Genomic DNA, 22,553 nt, shown 5'->3' on the forward strand with positions numbered 1-22,553 from the left:
AAAACCCTAGTCTGGTGACCTAAGCAAACCTGAGTCTTGATGACTGGTGTCTAATCAATCATAGTTGAATGAATGAATCATTTGAGTCATGTGATTGTATTAGAGGTTATTCTCATATTGATTGATCCTTTGCCTGAACTCCTTTGTCCTTGAGTATCATCGATTGAGTACCAGATGAACAAGTGACTGCTCTGAGTGCATGTCTTGAATTTGATGAAATGTCTGGAGGTGTGACATCTCAGGAGGGGTCAAAATTAGGGTATGACAGGGAGATCCTGAAGAAGAATAATCAACAAGGATACGACCCTCGGGCTGGAACGAAGACGTTGAATATGTCTGAATCCTCATTCTTTGAAAAGATTTTGGCCTATATGGGTGAGAACAAAAGAATAGCGGCTCTCGAAGCCGAAATTATTGATATGGTTGTTGGGGCCAAAAGCATGGAGTTTAATGATACAGGACAAGGGGAGAACACCGTACCTAAGTCTCCTGAAGAACAAGTACACGAAGAAACGATAGACCAAAGGCTAGATGATATTTATGACGATGAGCCTTTGGGATTCGAGAAAGATCCAGGATCATCAAGCGCAAAGATGTTAGCCCATGACCCACTAGAAGAGATTAATCTCGAAGATGGAACCACAAAGAGAGTTACATACATCAGTGCTAAACTGGACCCCAAGATGAAAAACAGGTTAGTAGAATCATTAAAACAAAATAAAGATTGTTTTGCTTGGGACTATGATGAGATGCCTGGTTTGAAGAGTGATCTGGTCGAACTAAAACTGCCTATAAAGGATGACAAGAAGCCCATCAAGCAGACACAAAGAGATTCGCTCCAGAGATCCTTTCAAAGATTAATAAGGAGGTCGAAAGACTCCTTCGCTGCAATTTCATTCAGACCACCATATATGTTGAATGGATTGCAAATATAGTTCCAGTTATTAAGAAAAATGGTTCTTTAAGAGTTTGCATAGATTTTCGTGATCTGAATGCAGCAACTCCTAAAGATGAATACCTAATGCCCGTGGCAGAAATGCTAGTTGACTCAGTCGCAGGATATGAGTATCTTAGCATGCTTGATGGTTATTCCGGGTATAACGAAATTTTCATTGCAGAAGAGGATGTTTCCAAAACAGCCTTTCGTTGCTCAGGAGCAATAGGCACTTACGAATGGATCGTTATGCCTTTTGGTCTTAAAAATGATGGGGCAACATACCAATGGGCAATGAATTCTATTTTTCATGATTACATCGAAACCTTCATGCAGGTTTATTTAGACGACATAGTCATAAAGTCTATATCAGACGAAGATCATCTAATCCATCTGAGCCAATCCTTCGAAAGAATGAGAAAACATGGCTTGAAGATGAACCCTCTTAAATGTGCATTTTGTGTGCAGGCTAGAGATTTTATGGGCTTTGTAGTCCACGAAAATGGGATAGAGATTAATCAGAATAAAACAAAGGCTATCATGGACACCAAAGCACCATCAACTAAGAAAGAGTTGGTATCTTTATTAGGAAAGATAAATTTCCTGAGGAGATTTATTTCAAATTTAAGTGGTCGAATTCAAGCCTTCTCTCCTCTTTTGCGTCCGAAGCATGGAAATTTCGAGTGGACAAGTGAACATCAAGGGGCATTCGAAAAAATAAAGCAGTATATGATGAATCCACCTATTTTGTCACCACCGAGTGGAAAGAAGCCTATGAGACTGTATATATCAGCTTCAGACACTTCTATGGGTAGTATGTTAGCACAAGAAGATGAAAATGGCATTGAGAGGGCCATATATTACCTAAGTAAGGTATTAAATGATGCAGAAAATAGATATACTTCGATAGAGAAGTTGTGCCTATGTTTGCATTTTTCATGTACTAAACTCAAATATTATATAAAGCCAATATATTTGTATGTCTCTTCCCATTTTGATGTTATCAAGTACATGTTATCAAAGCCAATAATGCACAGTCGAATTGGCAATTGGGCTCTAGCCCTAACTGAGTACTCTTTAGCCTTCATGCCTTTGAAAGCTATGAAGGGGCAAGTAGTCTCAGATTTTATAGTTGATCACGCAGTGGTTGAGACTCCTCAACTCCTAGTTGAGTTGAAGCCTTGGAGATTATTCTTCAACGGTTCCACCCACAAAGAAGGCAGTGGAGTTGGGATTCTACTGATTTTGACTGATGGAATTCCAACAAAACTCAAGTATAGAATTGAAGGACCTTCATGCTCTAACAATGAGGCAGAACACGAAGCCTTAATAGCAGAACTTGAAGCCTTGTTGGAATTGGGGGCAACCAGGGTTGAAATCAAGGGTGACTCAGAACTGGTAATCAAGCAATTAACGAAGGAGTATAAGTGCATCAAGGAGAACCTGGTCATGTATTTCGTTATTGCAAACAGGTTGCTTAAAAAATTCGAATACATAGATATAAAACATGTCCCTAGAATTAAAAATCAAGAGGATAATGATCTAGCACAGATAGCTTCATGATATAAGATCTCAAAGGAGAAGCTAGAGGAATTGGTTAAAGTGAGAGGGAAAGCAAGGGAAACCAAATTATCTCCAAGTGACTTGGAAAGAAATTGTTTAGGTTATGCTAACGAAGAAGAGTTTGAAGTGTTGGCTATTGATACTTTAACAAACACAGATTGGAGATCTTCAATTATAGAGTATCTTAAGGACTCTTCGTTGAACACGGACAGGAAAACCAAGTATAGAGCTTTGTCGTACGTTTTGATGGGAAATGAGCTATTCAAGAAAACTCTAGAAGGCATTTTATTAAAATGTTTGGGTGAGAATGAAGGGTACTTGGCATTATATAACGTTCATAGCGGAAAATGTGGGGCACATCAAGCAGGCCATAAAATGAAATGGTTGCTTTTCAGGTATGGAATGTATTGGCCTACCATGCTGAATGATTGTATAGAATTTGCTAAAGGTTGTCAAGAATGTCAAATACATGCAGGAATCCAACATGCTCCTACAAGTGAGATTCACACAATTATCAAGCCATGGCCATTTAGAGGTTGGGCTTTAGATTTAATTGGAGAAATTTGACCTACTTCATCTAAAGGACAGAAGTACATTCTTGTTGGAATAGACTATTTTACTAAATGGGTCGAAGCAGTGCCTTTGATAAATGTAGATCAAGAAACAATCATAGAATTCATTCAAAAACAAATATTATATAGATTTGGAATCCCAGAAACTATAACAACAGATGAAGGATCATTATTTACTGGTCGAAAGATGCAAGAATTCTCAAAAGAAATAGGATTCAAATTGCTGACATCCACACCTTACTATGCCCAAGCTAACAGACAAGTCGAAGCAGCAAACAAAGTAATCCTTGGTTTAATAAAGAAGCATGTAGGAACAAAACCAAAGATTGGCATAAGACATTAGATCAATTACTTTGGGCTTGTCGCACTTCTCCTAAAGAAGCAACAAATAGTACACCTTTCCAGTTAACGTTTGGACATGATGCAGTTTTGCCTGTCGAAATTTACTTGCAATCAGTACGGATCCAAAAGCAAGGAGAAATCCCATATAACTTATATTGGGAAATGATGATGAATGAGTTGACAGAGCTAGACGAAGAAAGGCTGCGCGCGTTAGAAGTCTTAAGGAGGCAGAAGGAAAGAGTAGCGAGGGCATATAACAAAAAGGTCAAAGTTAAAACTTTTACTTCAAATGATTTAGTTTGGAAAGTTATATTACCTATGGATTAAAAGAATAAAGCTTTAGGGAAATGGTCTCCATATTGGGAAGGACCTTTTCGAATTTTGAAAGCATTCTCAAATAATGCGTATGAGATAGAAGAACTAGCAGAGGATCGAAGGATCCTAAAAGTAAATGGGAAATATTTAAAGAGGTATAAGCCATTTATGCATGAGATGAAGATTGCAACAACGTAGATATCAGAAATCAACATTGCAAGCTAAAATGGCGAATACATATTTCATTCCAAAATATTAATTTTGCCAAAATAGGCTACATACTACAGAGAAATACAAAAGTGATGCATAACACCTAAAATGCACCAACATTAATAAAATAACCGTAAGATACAATTTCAATCATGTCCAAAATGCAACCTCTCTAGATCTATTTTCCCCCACATTTTGTTGCAAGGAAACTGGACAATCCTGCTTCACGCATCTTCTTGATCACCCCCGTTTTTATAAAGATGTGAGTCAAAACTCTTACATAAGGAATGAAAAGGACCTCACCATAGCGTGAGTCCATAATATTTTCCTTGAGATAGTTGAAGATGGCAAGAGGTATATTTATCTTCTCCATGCAAAGAAGAGGATATAGGAACCTAAGGTCTTCAAGCATTATCCTGTCTTGATCTTCCATCCTGGGACGAAAGTTAAAGACAAGAAATTGATGCCAGATCCTGCCTATGAGGGCAGTAAAAGCCTTATTAGGGTCAGTAAATACCACCCTCAGAATGTTAGAGATAAGCTTGCTATCGTATTCAGCAATACGAGCTCCAACGGCTTCACACTTAATCACTTTTGAAATGACGTTGGTAGTGATGGTGATAGGGAAGCCAAAGATGTTGGAATGGATAGCTTCTTTTCCCTCACGGTCCCTATGAATAGTGGAATTCCTCCAGAAGTTGGCAAGAACAGAGGGATAAATAGGTTCATCTAGGATGGTTAGGTAATACTCTAAGTTTTGCTTGGCAAACATAAGTTTGAGGTCTATTTTATGTTCATCAAAATCAATGGGAGAAATAATTCTTTCTTTGATAATGTGAGGAATGTTTTCTCTTTTGAAGGAAGACATGAAAGAGAGAGCGAAAAGGTTTGTTTTGTTTGGAGAAAAAGAAGTTATCGTTGGAAGGGAATGACAAAATAGGAAAAGTGGAGAGGCTTTTATAGAAGTAACCCGTGTTGGGGTTAATTATGCAAAAGCAGTAGTGGTGGGCCACGTGTTGGATCCCTAGAGGGAAGTTGTATAGTCCGCCGCGTTTGTGCCTTGGAAGTTGGAACTAAATCATCACACGTCCAGCACACTTGAGAACTGAATAGACGTTTGGGAAAACGTGTCATGATTAATTAAAGGTTACTTGCTTGGGGTACCCAAAAGTCTAATCAAAGCTTAATGACTATAGGGAACCTAATGGTATGAACAGTCATAATATAGAGGCAATTATTACAGCTAAAGTAATAATTAGATTGAGATATTCAAAGTTGCCAAAATTACAAGTTTTTTCTTAAAAGAAAATTACAAGCAAAAATAATAATAATAAAAAACTGAAGAGACTAAAAGGGAACGGAGGCCTTCATTCGTTGATATTTGATCTTCGCCAAACCTATTTTGTATAGAGAAGCCTCTTGGATTTCCTTCAGTTGAGCAACCTTTGCATCCATGGCAGTGGCTTTTTTAATATGTTCGACGCTTTGTTTTGCCAACTTGTCTGCTTCTATGCTATCCAAGCCTTGAATAGCAGCTTGTTCTGTCTTTGCTTTGGAAAATTTTCCCTTCAGCTCTTCGATTTGAGATTCCCAAAGTTTAATCGAAGAAGAATAATTATTGAAGTTGGTTCATGCTAATTACTGGGCAGCGAGCATTTTCTTGGAGGCTTCATAAGCCAGAAGCGCTTCGTCGAATTTAGTAGATTGACTTGATTTGCGAAGTAGCGTCCACTTCTCTGTTTCGTTCTGCTTGGACTTGATTAATCAGATTTTGAATATCGATAAGGGTTTCACCTACATCTGTGGGGCAAGCAGTGATGTTGATCTTGCCTATCAGTTTTTTAATGCTCGAACCAGCACTCACTTCTGTCTTCAGTTTCTCAAAGAAGTCAACTTCAAAAACAAACTCTTTCACTTGCTTCAAGAGATCATCATAGGATGTTTCAAATGCGCTAGTGCCAGAAGGAGCCGAAGCCCCAGACATACTCTTATCAGAAGAGGACTCTCTCTGAGCCATCATCAGTTTCACGTATTCAAGAGGATCTTTATGCTTCAGAGTAGTCAATTCCTCTTAGTAAGTGGCATAGTTGGGGTTTTGGGTTGCAACAGTTTGAGTAGGATTGGTTTGTGTAGTGTTGGTAGCAGCGGTTTCAACAAGAGGATCCTTATTCACTTCAGGAGTCACCTTTTCCTCAATCTTTCTTTCATTTTGGTCGGAAGTATGTTTAGCGTCCCTAGTGGATTGATCATCATCATAATCTCAGGGAAAATTGGCATGAAGAGGGAGATTGTTAGGAGTTTCTTCAAAATCCTCACCTCCTGAGTTGGCCTCTTGACCGTGTGCCATATCCGTTTCCATGTCTTCGACAGGAGAAGATATCTCTTAATCTTGATGAGCGTCAGTTTGTTCAAGTAGCGGCGCTCCAGTCGAAGATCCTTTTATATGGGCAACATTACTTTGGGGTGGAGACTGGTTCCCTTCATGTGAGGGGTCACCTTGATTGGTGGCAATAGGGATCACAGTTGTTTCCTAAAGGAAAGAATATTAGAATAAAGGAAAGACTTATTTTTCTTTTCGATGAAAGGAAAATAGTAAGAAAGGATTACCGGTTGGGTGTCAGGTTCGGAAGCATTGCTTCCAATGTACTATAAAACCAAGTTTCCAGAAGGCTGAGGCTGGGTTTCTCTGGGAGGAGGAGGAACATTTTTCAGTTAGACATTAGCAGCGTTCATGGATTGATAAGAGGAGATTTTGCCTTGTGCTTCTTTTGTTTCTTCCCTTTTGGTTTGGGAGAAGAAATTTCTTCTTGTTCTTTTACGGCGGCATCACCATTGGATTTCTTCCTTTTGTTTGGCGTCAAGGGAGGTTCGCCACTACCTTGGAAAAGGGAAAGACAAAGGCTTTTAGAAAAAGGAAAGGAATAAAAGATCATATCATTAAATATCTTTGCTTGTTTCGTTGTTTTGGGAGCAACCTCGTCAGCTGGAATTCCTTGACTCGAGGAAGTGGTCATGCCAGAGGCAGTTTTAGCTGCATGTTTATCTTTTCGTGATGTTTTCCTTTCGATGGCTGAAAAAGAAAATAGTTGGTCGAAACATGCACTTTATTAAAGATTAGTAGGTTGAACGGTTGTAAAACCAAGAAATCCAAACATTCCACACCTTGATCCATTGGCGAGGTAATCCTCACTACATCTAAGTCGAAGTGAAGAAAGCCTTTGAAACTGTCTAAGGTGTGTTTGGTTTCCACTAATCTTTTAGCAGGTTTTTGTCGATCATTTGTCAGCTCTTTAAAGAGATCCCCACATACAAACCAATTTGGGTAAGGGGAAAAAATGATAAAGCAAAATCTGCACTTGCTAATTGTGGGAATCGAGGTGGTTCGAACTCAAAAGCCAAGTCATATCTAAACTCAGGTTTTACAGCTTTGAGAGGTTTTCTTTTAGAATTTGTTTTTCGAACTTTTCTTTGAGAATAGGGGCTGCATCACAAACTGTTCGAAGAATTTGGGTAGGCTTGTAGACAGTTTCAAAGTACTTTTGGAATGCTTGGATTTCTTCGCAATGTGTGAGTTTACCTTTGTAAGAATGATCCTGCAAAGATGAAAAATCTTTTGTCAGATTAGCATCGATTTCTTCAGTGGTGTACATATTCATAGAATAGAAGTCCGTCCACCATTGGTTAAACCCTATTGTAGAATAGAATGCTGGTTGGTGTCATACCCCAATTTTTGACCTAAGATACCACCTCATATCATTGCATATGCATCATCTGCATCTCTAACAAATTGCATAGCTTGTGTTTGATACTTGTGACTCAGCAGGATTTAATCAAGAAATCACTCATCAGTACAAGTACAAATCAATTAGGGTTTTGTTCTCCCTTCATTTCAAATGAATCATCTTCATCAACAATCAACATTTGGTCCTCAGAGATTCACTTAACAAGCTTAAAGGCTCTGAATCAACCAAATTAGGGTTTTGACTGAAGATAGCATACTCCTGACTTTTGCTCAGGATTTGATCTAATGACTTGGGACATGACCTCAATACCCCAAGTGCATCATTTTGACCTAATCCATTGGCTCATAACATCTCCTACACAAGGATTGATCAACAGAGAAATTTCAGAACATCAGATTAGGGTTTTGGAACTATCAGGGACTAAAATCAGGGATCACATTTGGGAAACCCTAAAAATCCCCAGGGAATCAATCAAAGGTTTCAATCATCTTCAAATAATCCCTATGACAACATCCAATGGAAATTACATCTCAATTCAAGATCCACAGTCATCAATTTCATCTGGTCGACAATTAGGGTTTTTGACCTAATTCACTGAATAACTGACTTTTTAATCAGGACATGGTGTCACAACTCAAACCATGGCTCAATATCCTCTAATGCTTCAATATGATCCATTCATACCATTCATATGGTGAGGATAGCCTGTTTCATTTGAAATCTCCAGAAACGCGATTCGTCTGAAAAAGTCAACTCAACAAGATCACCATTGACTTTTGGGGAATTTTGGTCAACCATGACTTTTGAAGTTTTGAATCATCAATATATGATATATGAAGTCATTTGATCAAGAAAAATCAAGAAAATCAATCAAGAATCAAAAAGTCAAAAGTTTGACTTTTCATACTTAGAAAAATTTCTAAGTGTTTTTCATGGTTTTTTCCAAACTTTGAAAGGGAATTTCTCAAAATTTCACCTACAAACTGAAAAAAACTTCCAACATGAAAGTTGTAGATTTTGATCCAATGAACAACTTTGACACATATAATTTTTTTTCATAAGATCAACCATTTAAGAGATATGGAGCTTCAAAGTTGGTACTTTTTGAAAACTTCACTTAAAATCTCACTTTCTTCAAAGTTCATGGAAGTTTTTCACCCATTTCCTTAAGAGACTTGAGGAAGCTTTCAACTAGGCTTTTGAAGTATGTAACATGAGCTTTCCAAAATGTCAAAGAGCATGAAAAAATATGGAGTGTAGCCATGGTTTTGAATTTTGACATTAGTGAACTTTTCACTTGAAATTTCAAGTCATTTTGCCAAAGTTATGAACCATTTTGCCAAATGATCCAAGTAATGATTCATAGAAGCAATAATTGAGAGATATTTTCTGATATGATATCAGAATGGAAGAGGATAAGAAGCTTGGGATTTAACCATGGTTTAGTAACTTTTAACCACATGCATTAAATGTAAAAGATTCCTTTCTATCCCTTAAGCCAAATCATCAAACTTTGAAGCAAGTTGCAAAGCTCTGAGTGCAGACTCTTTGGCCTATAAATAGAGGTCCAAACTCCATTCAAAATCACACCAAAGTCACACAAATTATAGGCTTTCTCTTTCTTTCTTAGAATGCAAGTTTCTTAAGTTTCAAAGAGGTAAAATGCTCAACCTCTAAACCTTTGAATTTCTGACCAAAGTGATGCTTCCCACAAACCACAAACATCATATGGGATGTGTTTGATCCACTCACACACTCCAAAAACATCTCAAACTCAAAATCACTACCTCACTTCTCAAATATGCATAATCTAAGCCTTATCATGCCAAAATCCATTCAAGATCATTTCTGTCCAAAATAACACTTCCAACACCTCACATATATCACATATGAACTATCCAAACACTCACATATGATCTGTAACCTCATACTCTTCATATTCGATTCACACTCCAAGGTTATGCAGATCGGGTACCACAGCTTAGCACAGATGAATTCGTATGGTTCCAAGCATCCAGACACCTTCCATAATCATCATTGAAGCTATTCAGATTGATACAAAGCATCTGTAACATCTCCAGATCAAAATCCAATTCTCAGTTTGGCCGTTTTTGAGGTAAGTGCACTTGAACTTCAAACTCATACTTGCACGCATCATAAATGAAATATGAGCATACCATCTTGTTTCTGCACCTATGAGGATCATTAACCCTCAATCAATTGCATCATAACATGATCATACAAGATTTCACATTGAATTTCAGTTCTAGGGTTCTTCGTGTTCATCAGAAAATTGATAGCCTTAGAGTGAAAATAAATGAAATTAAATGATACCATTGTGTTCCTCGTCCAAAACCGAGCAAGATAGACTATCTACTTGATCAAAACAATCCAGTTTCAAAGATTTTCAAAAATCAGTTGAAGGTGTGTTCTTGGCGCCATTTTTGTTTCAGAAATTTCAAATCCAAGTTTTAAAATATAATCAGTTTGATGCGTGTTATTAACAAGCCACAAGCGTGGCTCAGTTGGTTGTGTGTTTTGGCTGGTGAGAGAGAGGGCGTGGGTTCAAACCCTGGCAGGACCAAAAGCTTATTTTTTGCCACTTTTCTCATTCATTTTCTTAACAACTTCACTTAATTAATTAACATAGCAAATTAACTCATTTTAACTTCATTTTTTGCATACTCTTTGTTTAATATACATATTTTATGAATACCAAAAAAAATCATCAAAAAAGATTTATTTAATACATTTTTAAATAGGTTTAAAATGACACATTTTTAAGTGTTTTTAAATACTTCAAATATTGTTTTTTCATTTAATTTTCAAACCTAATCACTTGTCAATATTTTTGTGATCAAACCCTAATCACTTAGGTCTTAATTAAGTATTAAAATTTGATTTTTACTTAATTAAGTTGACTTTTGTCAAATTCAAATCATTTTAAGACGAGCGATCGCGATTCGTTTCAAAAAACGATAAACCATTTCTTTTTGAAACTTTTGATTAAATCTTTTAATTGATCAATTGATTTTCAAAACGATGTGGGGCCTCTCGAATATTAGAGAGTATAAGTCCCTTTTCTTTTTCTTCGTACAGTTTTTTAAACAGAAAACTTTTTCCAAATTACTTCCAAACAGTTTTTAAAACAATAAATCTCACATCTTTTTTCAAAACCATCCACCCTGTTTTATGAAAATAAAACAGGGGCCTCTCGAATATTAGAGAGTATAAGACCCACTCTTTTTTTTTTATACAGTTTTTCTTTGTACAGAAAACTTCTTTCAAAAACAATAAAACTTCTTCAAAATAAAACTTTTTCAAACAATTTTCAAATCATTTTCAAAACAACAAAACTTCAAAACTTTTCAAAAATATCGCCACGGGCCTCCACGTAGGTATAAGTCCCAAGCCCTTTTGTACATACCCATTCCAGTACATGAAATTAGGTATTTCATTGTGCGCCTTTTGTACATATCTCAATCAATCTGTTTTTAAAACTTTGAATAACAAACCAAAAACGAAGGTTTCTTTAAATCTTCCCAAAAATATACCATGGGCCTCCATGTAGGTATAAGTCCCAAGCCCCTTTGTAAATACCTATTTACATAGCTTTGAATAAACTCAAGTGGACCTCTCCCCGAGTGTGAGTCCCGAGCCCTGTGTATACAAATGGATCATGCTTACAGGTATATTTCCTTCATAAACTCCATTATATACACACACTTTGTCATATATGTATAACTGTTCATATTTGTTCATGTACTTGTTCATGTTTGTTCGTACTTGTTCATACTTGTGATTGTGTTATATATGCTTGTTCAACTTAGTACAACACTAGGTTCCCCATAGCCTCCTATTGGGCTTCGTGCAAAGAATCTCCCCTAGTTTAGGTTAGGACATAGAGTATGGTTTCTCGGTGAAATCGCTCTAAGAGCTCAAACCAACTATACCATGCCTCCCCTTGGGCTTTGTACAAACGAGTGACCCTCCCATAGCCTCCTCTTGGGCTTACAATGCAAGGACCCTCGATTGTCCCTCCCATAGCCTCCTCTTGGGCTTACAATGCAAGGACCCTCGGCTAGCCTCCTCTTGGGCTTCGTACAAGGACCCACGGGCTTCTTATAAGCATCCCCCAATATCCAAATCAAATACCCTAGGAGATTAGACATTTTTCATCTCTATGCTAGGAGTATCTCTTATATATCATCACAAACAATCAATCAATCAAACTTTTTCGCCACAAGTCTGGCTAATCAATCAAACTTTTTTGCCACAAGGCTGGCTAATCAATCAAACTGTTTTACCACCGTACTGGATGATTAATCAAAGTTTTTGTCACAAGGCTGACTTCATTGAAACTTTTGCCACAAGGCTGGCTGATTAATCAAAACTTTTTGTCACAAGGCTGACTTCATTGAAAGTTTTTGCCACAAGGCTGGTTAAACAAACAAAAATCAAACAGATGTATGTGATGATATAGATTAGATACATCTAGCATTTAGACGACATTTGTCTATTTTCCTTTGTTTCCACTAGCATAAGTGGGAACTACGATTGCTCTGACTTTCTCAACATCCCTTTGAGAATACGTAGGCACAAGGTCGATCCTTGGCGAGCAAAACAAAACAAAACAAAAAAAAAACCATTCAAACCTTAGCACCCGTAGACCCCGAGCTACAAATGCTCTGATTCCCTCTAGGGGATATGTATGCAGAGGATCGCGATGATCTTTGCGAGCATAATCAAACAAACACCTTAGGTCCCACCTCTTTCTCACAAGAACCTCCACCACAACAAGAATGGAATAAACAAAACAAAGAAACCTATAGAGTACTATAGATACGTTGGGTGCTAATACCTTCCCTTCGTATAACCAACCCTCTTACCCAAGATCTCTCCCCACTTTTAAGGTTATTGCAGCTTTTTTTCCTTTTCCTCTTTTGGAAACAATAAAAAGTTTGGTCGGTACAAAAGAAAAATCATTTTTTTGAGCACTCGAGCCCAAAGAAGGCATCAGGTGTCTCATCCACAAAAAAGAGGAACAAAACGATTTTTCGCCCGCGACAGAAAAATGGCGACTTCACTGGGGATCCATCTTTTTATTGTTTCCAAAAGAAGGGTTATTTCTATTTGTTATGTTTTTATTTTATTCTTGTTACATGTGTGGTTCCTTGTTCTGTTACTTGTGTGATTCTGTTACAAGTGATACATTATGGACAAATCCTAACCCGGATTAAGTACACATAAGAATTAGGTGGAGGGTATAGTCATGTATGGCATACAAGGAGTTCAGTCCTTAAAAAGTCAGCATGAGAATCCTTCCGCTCAGTGGAGGTTCCTTGTTTGTAGTATATGTTTAGCAAGTTCAGTTGCGAAGACATTATTGCTTTCATTGAACTGTAGAAGCTGAGTTGGCTGTAGAACCCCAACCCATCCTGGCCTTATTAGGACGTGGTGCAGAAACGATCCAGGTGAAGACTTGGATAGTTGTCATGCGGAGAACCACACTCAGACGAGTTTTTCTTGAGAATATTTCTAGCTCACAAGTTCAGTTGTGCAAGCCGGTAATATCCGAAAGAAAAATGTAGACTCTGACGTATCAGTAGAACATGTTTTGCAGGTGATAAACCCTAGTACTATCCCATGTTTGGTTCTCTGACCTCATGCTCGTGACGCTGGACCTTTGAACCTATGTGTACCATGTTTGTGTTACCATGTTTGTAGAGTTATGTTTGTAGTACCATGTTTGCGTTACCATGTTTGAACTACCATGTTTGCTTTACCATGTTTGAATATGTGGCATCCACGCATCCATGCATTCATACATTCATTAAAAACCCATCTTTTCCCATAAAAACATGATTTTTCCAAAAAAATTAGAGAAATTTTCCTTGCTAACATTATAGGATTAAGTTATGGAGTGGGTAAAAAGGCATACCAAAAAGTACGATTTCAAAATGCCTAATGTGGAAAGGCTGAAAGAGTTAGCATCTTCTGTACAAGATCCTTCTGATTTTAGGAAAAGCCATGGAAAGCTTTTGCCTATCTTGAACACTCATGTTGATGAAGGACTTCTCAAAACTCTGGTTCAGTTTTATGATCCCGTCTACCGGTGTTTTACCTTTCCAGACTATCAGTTGGTACCAACCTTGGAAGAATACGCCGATCTTTTGGGTATTCCTGTATCTGACAAAATACCTTTCAATGGTTTGGAAGCCATTCCTAAGTCACCAGTCATTGCAGCAAGTATCCACTTGAAGAAATCTGAAATAGAAAGTAATTGGACTACCAAAGGAAACTTTCCGGGTTTAACTTCGCAGTTTCTAATAAAGAAAGCCTTTGATTTCATTGAAACTGGTAGTATGATAGCTTTTGAAGCTGTACTAGCCTTGCTCATCTATGGGTTGGTTTTGTTTCCCAACGTCAACGACTTTGTTGATATCAACACCATAAAGATCTTTCTGATTGGAAATCCTGTTCCGACTTTGCTTGGTGACACGTATTTCTCTATCCATCATAGGAATCGCCAAGGCGGTGGAATCATTGTATGTTGTGCACCTCTTTTGTACAAATGGATTGTTTCACACTTGCCTAAGTCCCCTATTTTCACGGAAAACCGAGAAGGCTTACGTTGGCCTCGAAGACTTATGTCCCTTACTAATAATGATATCCATTGGTATACTCTGGCTCGCTGCGGCACAGAAATCATTGATAGTTGTGGAGAGTTCGCCAACGTACCTCTCATTGGCACACAAGGAGGAATTAACTATAATCCGGTCCTAGCCCGACGACAACTCGGGTATGCAAATTCAGTTAAACCAATTGGTCTCACAGTGGAATGCTACTTTTACCGAGAAGGGGAAGATCCTCAAAGGTTGAAGACAAGAATGGTGAGAGCTTGGTATGACGTCCGAAGAAAAGAAAAAGGTGGGGAAAGAAACTGCATTGCTACAAACGCCTATACCTGCTGGGTAAAGAAAAGAGCAAGGGAATTTCAAATGCCTTATGATTATGAAAAACCCATGTTCCCTGTGGTGTCTCAACTACCCAATGTTCCCATTAACAATGTGGAAGAGTACCAGGAGATTTTAGCCAAGATGAGGTTAGAAAAGGACGCTTGGGAGGAAAAGTTTCGTAAAACTGATGAGGAAAATAGAAAGTTGAAGAAAAGAGTGAAAGATCACGAAGAAACTCTCTATTATCAAGATGGATGGCTCATGAGTAAAGATGAGAAGATTCGTCAGAAAGACGCCGCGATCAGGAGGTACATCAAAGAAAGCAAGAAAAATCTTGAAGCCTCGACAAGCAACGCCCCGACTCCTGATGATTGGAAGAATGTTGTTGACAAGCTGAGAACTGAAAAGGCCGAATTGAAAGCTCACTATGGGAAAGAAATCATGAAGCTCAAGCTGCACAATGCATTTGGTTCTTCGTCTGATGAAGATGCTTAGGATTGTTTAGTTTTTTATTTATCATTTGCTTTTGTAAGGAGCTACGCTCCAATGTTGTAACATTTCCCATTATTGCAAAAAAAAAAAATGAATGAATAAAAGATTTGTTTGTGTTCCAATGTTTGCAAGGAAATAATCTTTAAAATAATTGGAAAAATCATAAATTGCTTTTTGCATACATCATTCTGCATATCGAGTCTGTTGTATAGAGTCTCATCTTTTGGATCTTTCTCCATTAGATCGTCAAGCTGTCGCGTCTCAAAGTTTCTTGACCGCGCTCGCAATCAGATCACAGATACAATACTCGTTCAAGCAGAAGAAGAGTAATGGAACACTCTGAACAAGAGAATATTGAGCTCCGTGGTACAGTGACCACCCTTCAGGAAAAGTTGGAAAATCTCACTACTCTGGTTGACTCTTTAATGGCCGCACAGAATCAGCCGCCGCCACCTAACAGTCAAGCAACGGTAACATCTGAAGTCACTACTCCAGTTTCTACAGTTGCATTCAACATTCCATCTTTCTCCATGCCAGAAGGTTGGGGCCCGCCTTTCAGTTTTGGTACAGGTTTCCGCCATAATTTCTCTGGGGTTCAAACAGCTACAACTGAAGCGCCTGCTGCACAAGGTTCGGCGTTTATTCCACATTCAGGGGTAACTTTTTCCCAAATCACTATGGCACTTTCTCAACCCACTATGACAGTTCCGACCCCTACGGTTCACACTGTTCCTTATGATGGCAATGAGATTTATCATGATCAAGGTGATAGCACAAATCAGCGTAATCTTGTGGAAGATCTCCAAGAACAGTTCAACAAGATTCAATTGGAAGTCAAGGCTATTCGTGGCAAAGATTTGTTTGGAAAGAATGCCCAGGAGCTATGTTTGGTTCCCAGTGTACAAATACCAGCTAAATTCAAGGTCCCAGACTTTGAGAAGTACAAAGGTAGTTCTTGTCCACAAAGTCATCTCGTGATGTATGCCAGAAAGATGTCTACTTATGCAGATAATCATCAGTTGCTTATCCATTACTTTCAAGACAGTTTGACTGGTGCCGCACTGAAGTGGTACACAGGTTTGGATAGCACCAATATTCGAACTTTCAACGATCTAGGCGAGGCCTTTGTCCGACAATACAAGTACAACTCGGATATGGCTCCAGACAGAGATCAGCTTCGATCCATGGCTCAGAAAGACCATGAAGCTTTCAAAGAGTATGCCCAACGATGGAGAGAAACTGCTGCTCAGATTAATCCCCCATTAAAAGAGAAAGAGATGACAAAGATCTTTTTGAATACTCTCAGTCCGTTTTATTATGAACGCATGATTGCTAGTGCTCCAAGTGATTTCACCGAAATGGTAAACATGGGGATGCGTCTAGAAGAAGGGGTCCGAACCGGACGTCTAACTAAAGAAGGTGGATCTTCAAGCGGAACCAAAAAGTTCGGAAGTGGTTTCCAAAAGAAGAAAGAACAAAGTGTTGACATGGTATCCCAAGGAAAGCCAAGAGGAAATATCAATCGTCGACAACAGATTGCTGCTATTGCGCCAGTCGTTAATTCAGCACCGAATCCGGGATTTACCCCACAGTTTCAACAACAACAGCCTCGACCACAGGCTCAGCAGTTTAACAATAATCAGAATCGTGTACAAAGAGCTCCACAGTTTGATCCGATTCCAATGACTTACACAGAATTGTACCCTGCCCTGATTGAAAGAAGCCTTATTCAAACTAAAGCACCACCACCAGTACCTGAGAGACTCCCATGGTGGTACAAAGCAGAGGTCTCATGCCCTTATCATCAAGGAGCACCTGGCCATGATCTTGAGCATTGCATAGCTTTGAAATATGAAGTTCAGAGGTTGGTTAGATCTAATCTTCTCTCTTTCAGAAATTTAAATCCTAATGTGCAAGCAAATCCGCTTCCCAATCATGGAGGGCATGTTGTAAACATGGTATATGGATGTCCTGGCCAATACCGAGTCTATAATATCAACTTCTCAAGAGCAGATTTGGTACAAATGCACGCCACTCTTTGATGGGGGCCGAATTTTCGCCAGCATCACTATGGTTCCTGTAGAATATGTTGCGTGGATCCTCACGGATGTTCGATTGTGAGAAGAGATCTCCAAGTTTTGCTAGATAATGGTACTATTGAGATCTACAGAAATAGGGATGAAAATGAAGTTAACATGATAGGATGTTATCCGCATGAGCTTTTAGTCTCAGATATCAACTCGGAAATGCCTACAGTTAACATCATCGTTCCTCATTTCAACATGCCGGAGCGCATGGAAGTTACTTACAACAAGCCGAAGGTTCCTATTGCTCCTTTGATCATTTGTTTACCTGGACCTGTTCCTTATGACTCTGACAAGGCAGTTCCATACAACTACAATGCGACAATGATAAAGGATGGACAAGAAGTTCCTTTACCAACCCTTTCATCTGTCGTGAACATCGCTGATGTAAGTCGAGTAACAAGAAGTGGACGTGTGTATACTCCACTACCTCCAAAGCAGCCTGTTGCTCCTACAGCCGGACAAAATTCTATCAATACACCAGTGGGGAATCCTGAGGAAACTCCTGTCAGTAATACAAACACTGATGTTGGTCAGTCCAGTGGAACCAATGTCAATCCAGACTTTGATGAAATTTTGAAGCTTATCAAAAGAAGTGAATACAAGATTGTGGATCAGCTTATGCAGACTCCTTCAAAGATCTCAATACTTTCATTGCTTTTAAACTCTGAAGCCCACAGGGAAGCCCTGATGAAGGTCTTGGATCAAGCTTTTGTAGATCATGATGTGACTGTTGATCACTTTGATGGGATAATAGCCAACATAACAGCTTGTAACAATTTAAGCTTCTGTGATGAAGAACTCCCCGAGGAGGGTAAAAATCACAATCTTGCTTTGCACATTTCTATGAACTGTCAGTCAGACTCTTTGTCTAATGTGTTGGTAGACACCGGATCTTCCTTGAATGTGATGCCAAAGACGACTCTTGCTCGCTTGTCATACCAAGGAATGCCTATGAAGTTCAGTGGTGTAGTTGTCAAAGCATTTGATGGATCGCGAAAATCGGTTATTGGCGAAGTCAACCTTCCCATGACAATTGGTCCACATACATTTCAAATCACCTTCCAGGTCATGGACATTCAAGCTGCTTATAGCTGTCTGTTAGGACGACCATGGATCCACGAAGCAGGGGCAGTAACTTCTACGCTCCATCAAAAGTTAAAGTTTGTAACAAATGGAAAATTGGTAACAATAAGTGGAGAACAAGCCTTGATGGTGAGCCATTTGTCCAATTTCTCTTTCATAAGTGCCGATAATGAGGAAGGAACGCAGTTCCAAGGTCTCTCTTTAGAAGACGAATCTTCCAAAAGGAAAGCATCAATCTCTTCTTACAAAGAGGCGGTGAAAGTAGTAAAAGATGGAACTACCACTGGCTGGGGGCAAGTTGTGATCCCGACCAGGAATGAAACCAGAGCAGGACTCGGATGTTCACCAACATTCTCAAACTACACCAAGAAGGATGAAACCCTTCGTCCGATCAAAGAAACGTTCCATAGTGGAGGGTTCCTTAACCCAATTCCTCAAGAGGTTAATGTCCTTATTGAAGAATGCATTGAAGAAGGTCTACCTGATCCTGAAGAAGAATGGAAATGTTATCTCAATGACTCAGGATACATATCTCAGGAAGAACCATATCCTCCGTCACAAAAATCCAAAGGCAAAGAAACTGAGCCTGTTTCTGCAGAAATCTGGGACACCTTGGGACAACCAAGTGGAAAATTTGATTACATGGTGAAATATACTGCACCTGAAAGTTACAAGATTGCGATTGAGGATATCCAACTGTCGCGGGCGAAAAATCGTTGTCTTTTTTCTGGATGAGACACCTGATGCCTTCTTTGGGCTCGAGTGCTCAAAAAAAAATGATTTTTCTTTTGTTTCGACCAAACTTTTTATTATTTCCAAAGGAGGAAAAGGAAAAAAGTTGCAATAACCTAAAAAGTGGGGGGAGAGATCTTTGGGTAAGAGGGTTGGTTATACGAAGGGAAGGTATTAGCACCCAACGTATCTATAGTACTCTATAGGTTTCTTTGTTATGTTTTATTCCATTCTTGTTGTGGTGGAGGTTCTTGTGAAATAGGTGGGACCTAAGGTGTTTGTTTGATTATGCTCGCAAAGATCATCGCGATCCTCTGCATACATATCCCCTAGAGGGAATCACAGCATCTGTAGCTCGGGGTCTACGGGTGCTAAGGTTTGAATGTTTTTTTTGTTTTGTTTTGCTCGCCAAGGATCGACCTTGTGCCTACGTATTCTCAAAGGGATGTTGAGAAAGTCAGAGCAATCGTAGTTCCCACTTAAGCTAGTGGAAGCAAAGGAAAATAGACAAATGTCGTCTAAATGCTAGATGTATCTAATCTATATCATCACATACATCTGTTTGATTTTGTTTGAAAATCTTTTCATTATAAGCCCGGGGCCATGCCACTTAGGGTGCTTAGAATGATAAAGATGTTTTTGTGTTTAACCAGCCTTGTGGCAAAAGTTTCAATGAAGTCAGCCTTGTGACAAAAACTTTGATTAATCAGCCAGCCTTGTGGCAAAAGTTTCAATGAAGTCAGCCTTGTGACAAAAACTTTGATTAATCATCCAGTACGGTGGTAAAACAGTTTGATTGATTAGCCAGCCTTGTGGCAAAAAGGTTTGATTTTTGATTGATTGATTGTTTGTGATGATATATAAGAGATACTCCTAGTATAGAGATGAAAAATGTCTAATCTCCTAGGGTATTTGTTTTGGATATTGGGGATGCTTATAAGAAGCCCGTGGGTCCTTGTACGAAGCCCAAGAGGAGGCTATCCGAGGGTCCTTGCATTGTAAGCCCAAGAGGAGGCTATGGGAGGGACAATCCAGGGTCCTTGCATTGTAAGCCCAAGAGGAGGCTATGGGAGGGACACTCGTTTGTACAAAGCCCAAGGGGAGGCATGGTATAGTTGGTTTGAGCTCTTAGAGCGATTTCACCGGGAAACCATACTCTATGTCCTAACCTAAACTAGTGGAGATTCTTTGCACGAAGCCCAATAGGAGGCTATGGGGAACCTAGTGTTGTACTAAGTTGAATAAGCATATACAACACAAACACACATATGAACAAGTACGAACAAATATGAACAAGTACATGAACAAATATGAACAGTTATACATATATGACAAAGTGTGTGTATATAATGGAGTTTATGAAGGAAATATACCTGTAAGCATGATCCATTTGTATACACGGGGCTTGGGACTCACACTCGGGGAGAAGTCCATTTGAATTTATTCAAAGCTATGTAAACAGGTATTTACAAAAGGGCTTGGGACTTATACCTACATGGAGGCCCATGGTATATTTTTGGGAAGATTTAAAGAAACCTTCATTTTTGGTTTGTTATTCAAAGTTAAAAACACATTGATTGAGATATGTACAAAAGGCATACGATGAAATACCTAACTTCATGTACTGGAATGGGTATGTACAAAAGGGGCTTGGGACTTATACCTACATGGAGGCCCATGGTATATTTTTACAAAACATGGTTGACTGTTTATTTACAGACACGTTGTTTGAAAAAACGGTTTGAAGATTTGTTTTGAAAGAGTTTTCTGTACAAAGAAAAACTGTATAAAGAAAAGGAAAGGGACTTATACTCTCTAATATTCGAGAGGCCCATGTTTTATTTTCATAAAACATGGTGGATGGTTTAAAAAAGAGTTGAAAGATTTGTTTGTAAAAAAAAACTGTTTGGAAGTTTATTTGGAAAAAGTTTTCTGTTAAAACAAAAACTGTACAAAGAAAAACGAAAGGGACTTATACTCTCTAATATTCGAGAGGCCCCTGTTTTATTTTCATAAAACAGGGTGGGTAGTTTTTGAAAAAAAAAGATGTGAGATTTATTGTTTTAAAAAACAGTTTGAAAAGTATTGTTTTGAAAAAGTTTTCTGTACAAAGAAAAACTGTAAAAGGAAAAAAAAGAGTGGGTCTTATACTCTCTAATATTCGAGAGGCCCCTGTTTTATTTTCATAAAACAGGGTGGATGGTTTTGAAAATGATTTGAATGATTTGAAAATGAATTGATTACTGTTTTGAAAAGATTTTGTTAAGAAGTTTTTATTTTAAAAAAGAAAGTTTTATTATTAAAAAACTGTACAAAAAGAAAAGAAATGGGACTTACACTCTCTAATATTCGAGAGGCCCCACATCGTTTTGAAAAACAATGAGTTGCATGATTTGAAAGTGAATTGATTACTGTTGTGAAAACAGTTGATTGAGTTTTAGGCTTACCTCGAAGAATGAGAAATCAGATTTCTGAGTTTGAGGTGTTACCGTGATCCTCAAGATGTGCTTGGAATAAATTAGGATCTCAAGAGATATTAAGCATCCTCACCAGCAGAAAAGAACATTGGATAAGCTCACAGCTTTCAGCAATTCCATGATCATCCAGTAATTGTTTATGGAATTCTACAGCAAATGGAAGACCAAACAAAACAGAGAACAACAGAGAAATAATCTCGAAGTCTCGGATGAAGTTAGAAAATTCAAATGATATGTGTAATAGTAATCAAATAAAATTTACATGATTAACTACACAAAATTAATATGAAAATATCAAATTCAAATAAAAAATTAATTCTAAGAGAAGATATTTTGTGGTTTTTTTCATGAAAAGATAAAATAATTAGAAACACAAACTAAAATATGCATCTAATATATTTTTGTTGTTTTTTTTATGAGAAGAAGAAAATAATTAGAAACATAAATAAAAATATGTATCTAATATATTTTTTTGGAGTTTTTTAATATCTTAAAAAAAACATACTTCTAAACATATTAAAAATATTTCTAAGAAAACTCAAATCTTAAAATATATTTTTTTGTCATTTTTTAATAAGGATTAGAAAAATTAAACTATATCCTATATTAAAAATAAAATACTAAGTCTTATGAAAATATTTATAGAAAAAATAAAAAAATAAAGGAGAGTTAGTTAAAAAAGAAACTAATTAAATGGGCCGGGGGGTTTAAACTGAAATGGGAGGTGCAGGCCCAATTGGTTTAAAGCTGAATAAAATTAAAAAAAAAGAGATTGCTGGGCCGGACCGGGTCGGGTCAGTGTGACCCGGATCCATCCCATCTCCTAAAACACACTCGGGTTAGAAGACAGAAAAACAAAAAAAAACCTAAAACTATGGGAGTGAGGCAGCGCCTCCATCTCTCTCTCATTTCACGATTCTGGGGAAAAAAACTCAGAAATAAAACTCTCTCCTCTCTCTTGATGAACGACATCAACAACAACGCTCAGCTACGGCCACAACGGCAAAATCCTCTCCCTCGGTTTTTCTTCACTCGCGGTGAACA

The 22,553-nt window shown here is 38.1% G+C and overlaps 1 protein-coding gene across 1 annotated transcript; it reads left to right on the plus strand.

Moving 5' to 3' along the window:
- Positions 1 to 332: 332 nt before the first annotated feature.
- LOC131659384 (uncharacterized) lies at positions 333 to 3,064 on the plus strand. Its single transcript, XM_058928586.1, has 4 exons — positions 333 to 663; positions 999 to 1,126; positions 1,271 to 2,332; positions 2,504 to 3,064. Exons 1-4 carry the CDS (start codon positions 333 to 335, stop codon positions 3,062 to 3,064), a joined length of 2,082 nt encoding a protein of 693 aa, XP_058784569.1.
- The last annotated feature ends 19,489 nt before the right edge of the window (positions 3,065 to 22,553 follow it).

This window comes from Vicia villosa, linkage group LG1, assembly GCF_029867415.1.
Source record: "Vicia villosa cultivar HV-30 ecotype Madison, WI linkage group LG1, Vvil1.0, whole genome shotgun sequence".
In the NCBI taxonomy this organism is placed as follows: Eukaryota; Viridiplantae; Streptophyta; class Magnoliopsida; order Fabales; family Fabaceae; genus Vicia; species Vicia villosa.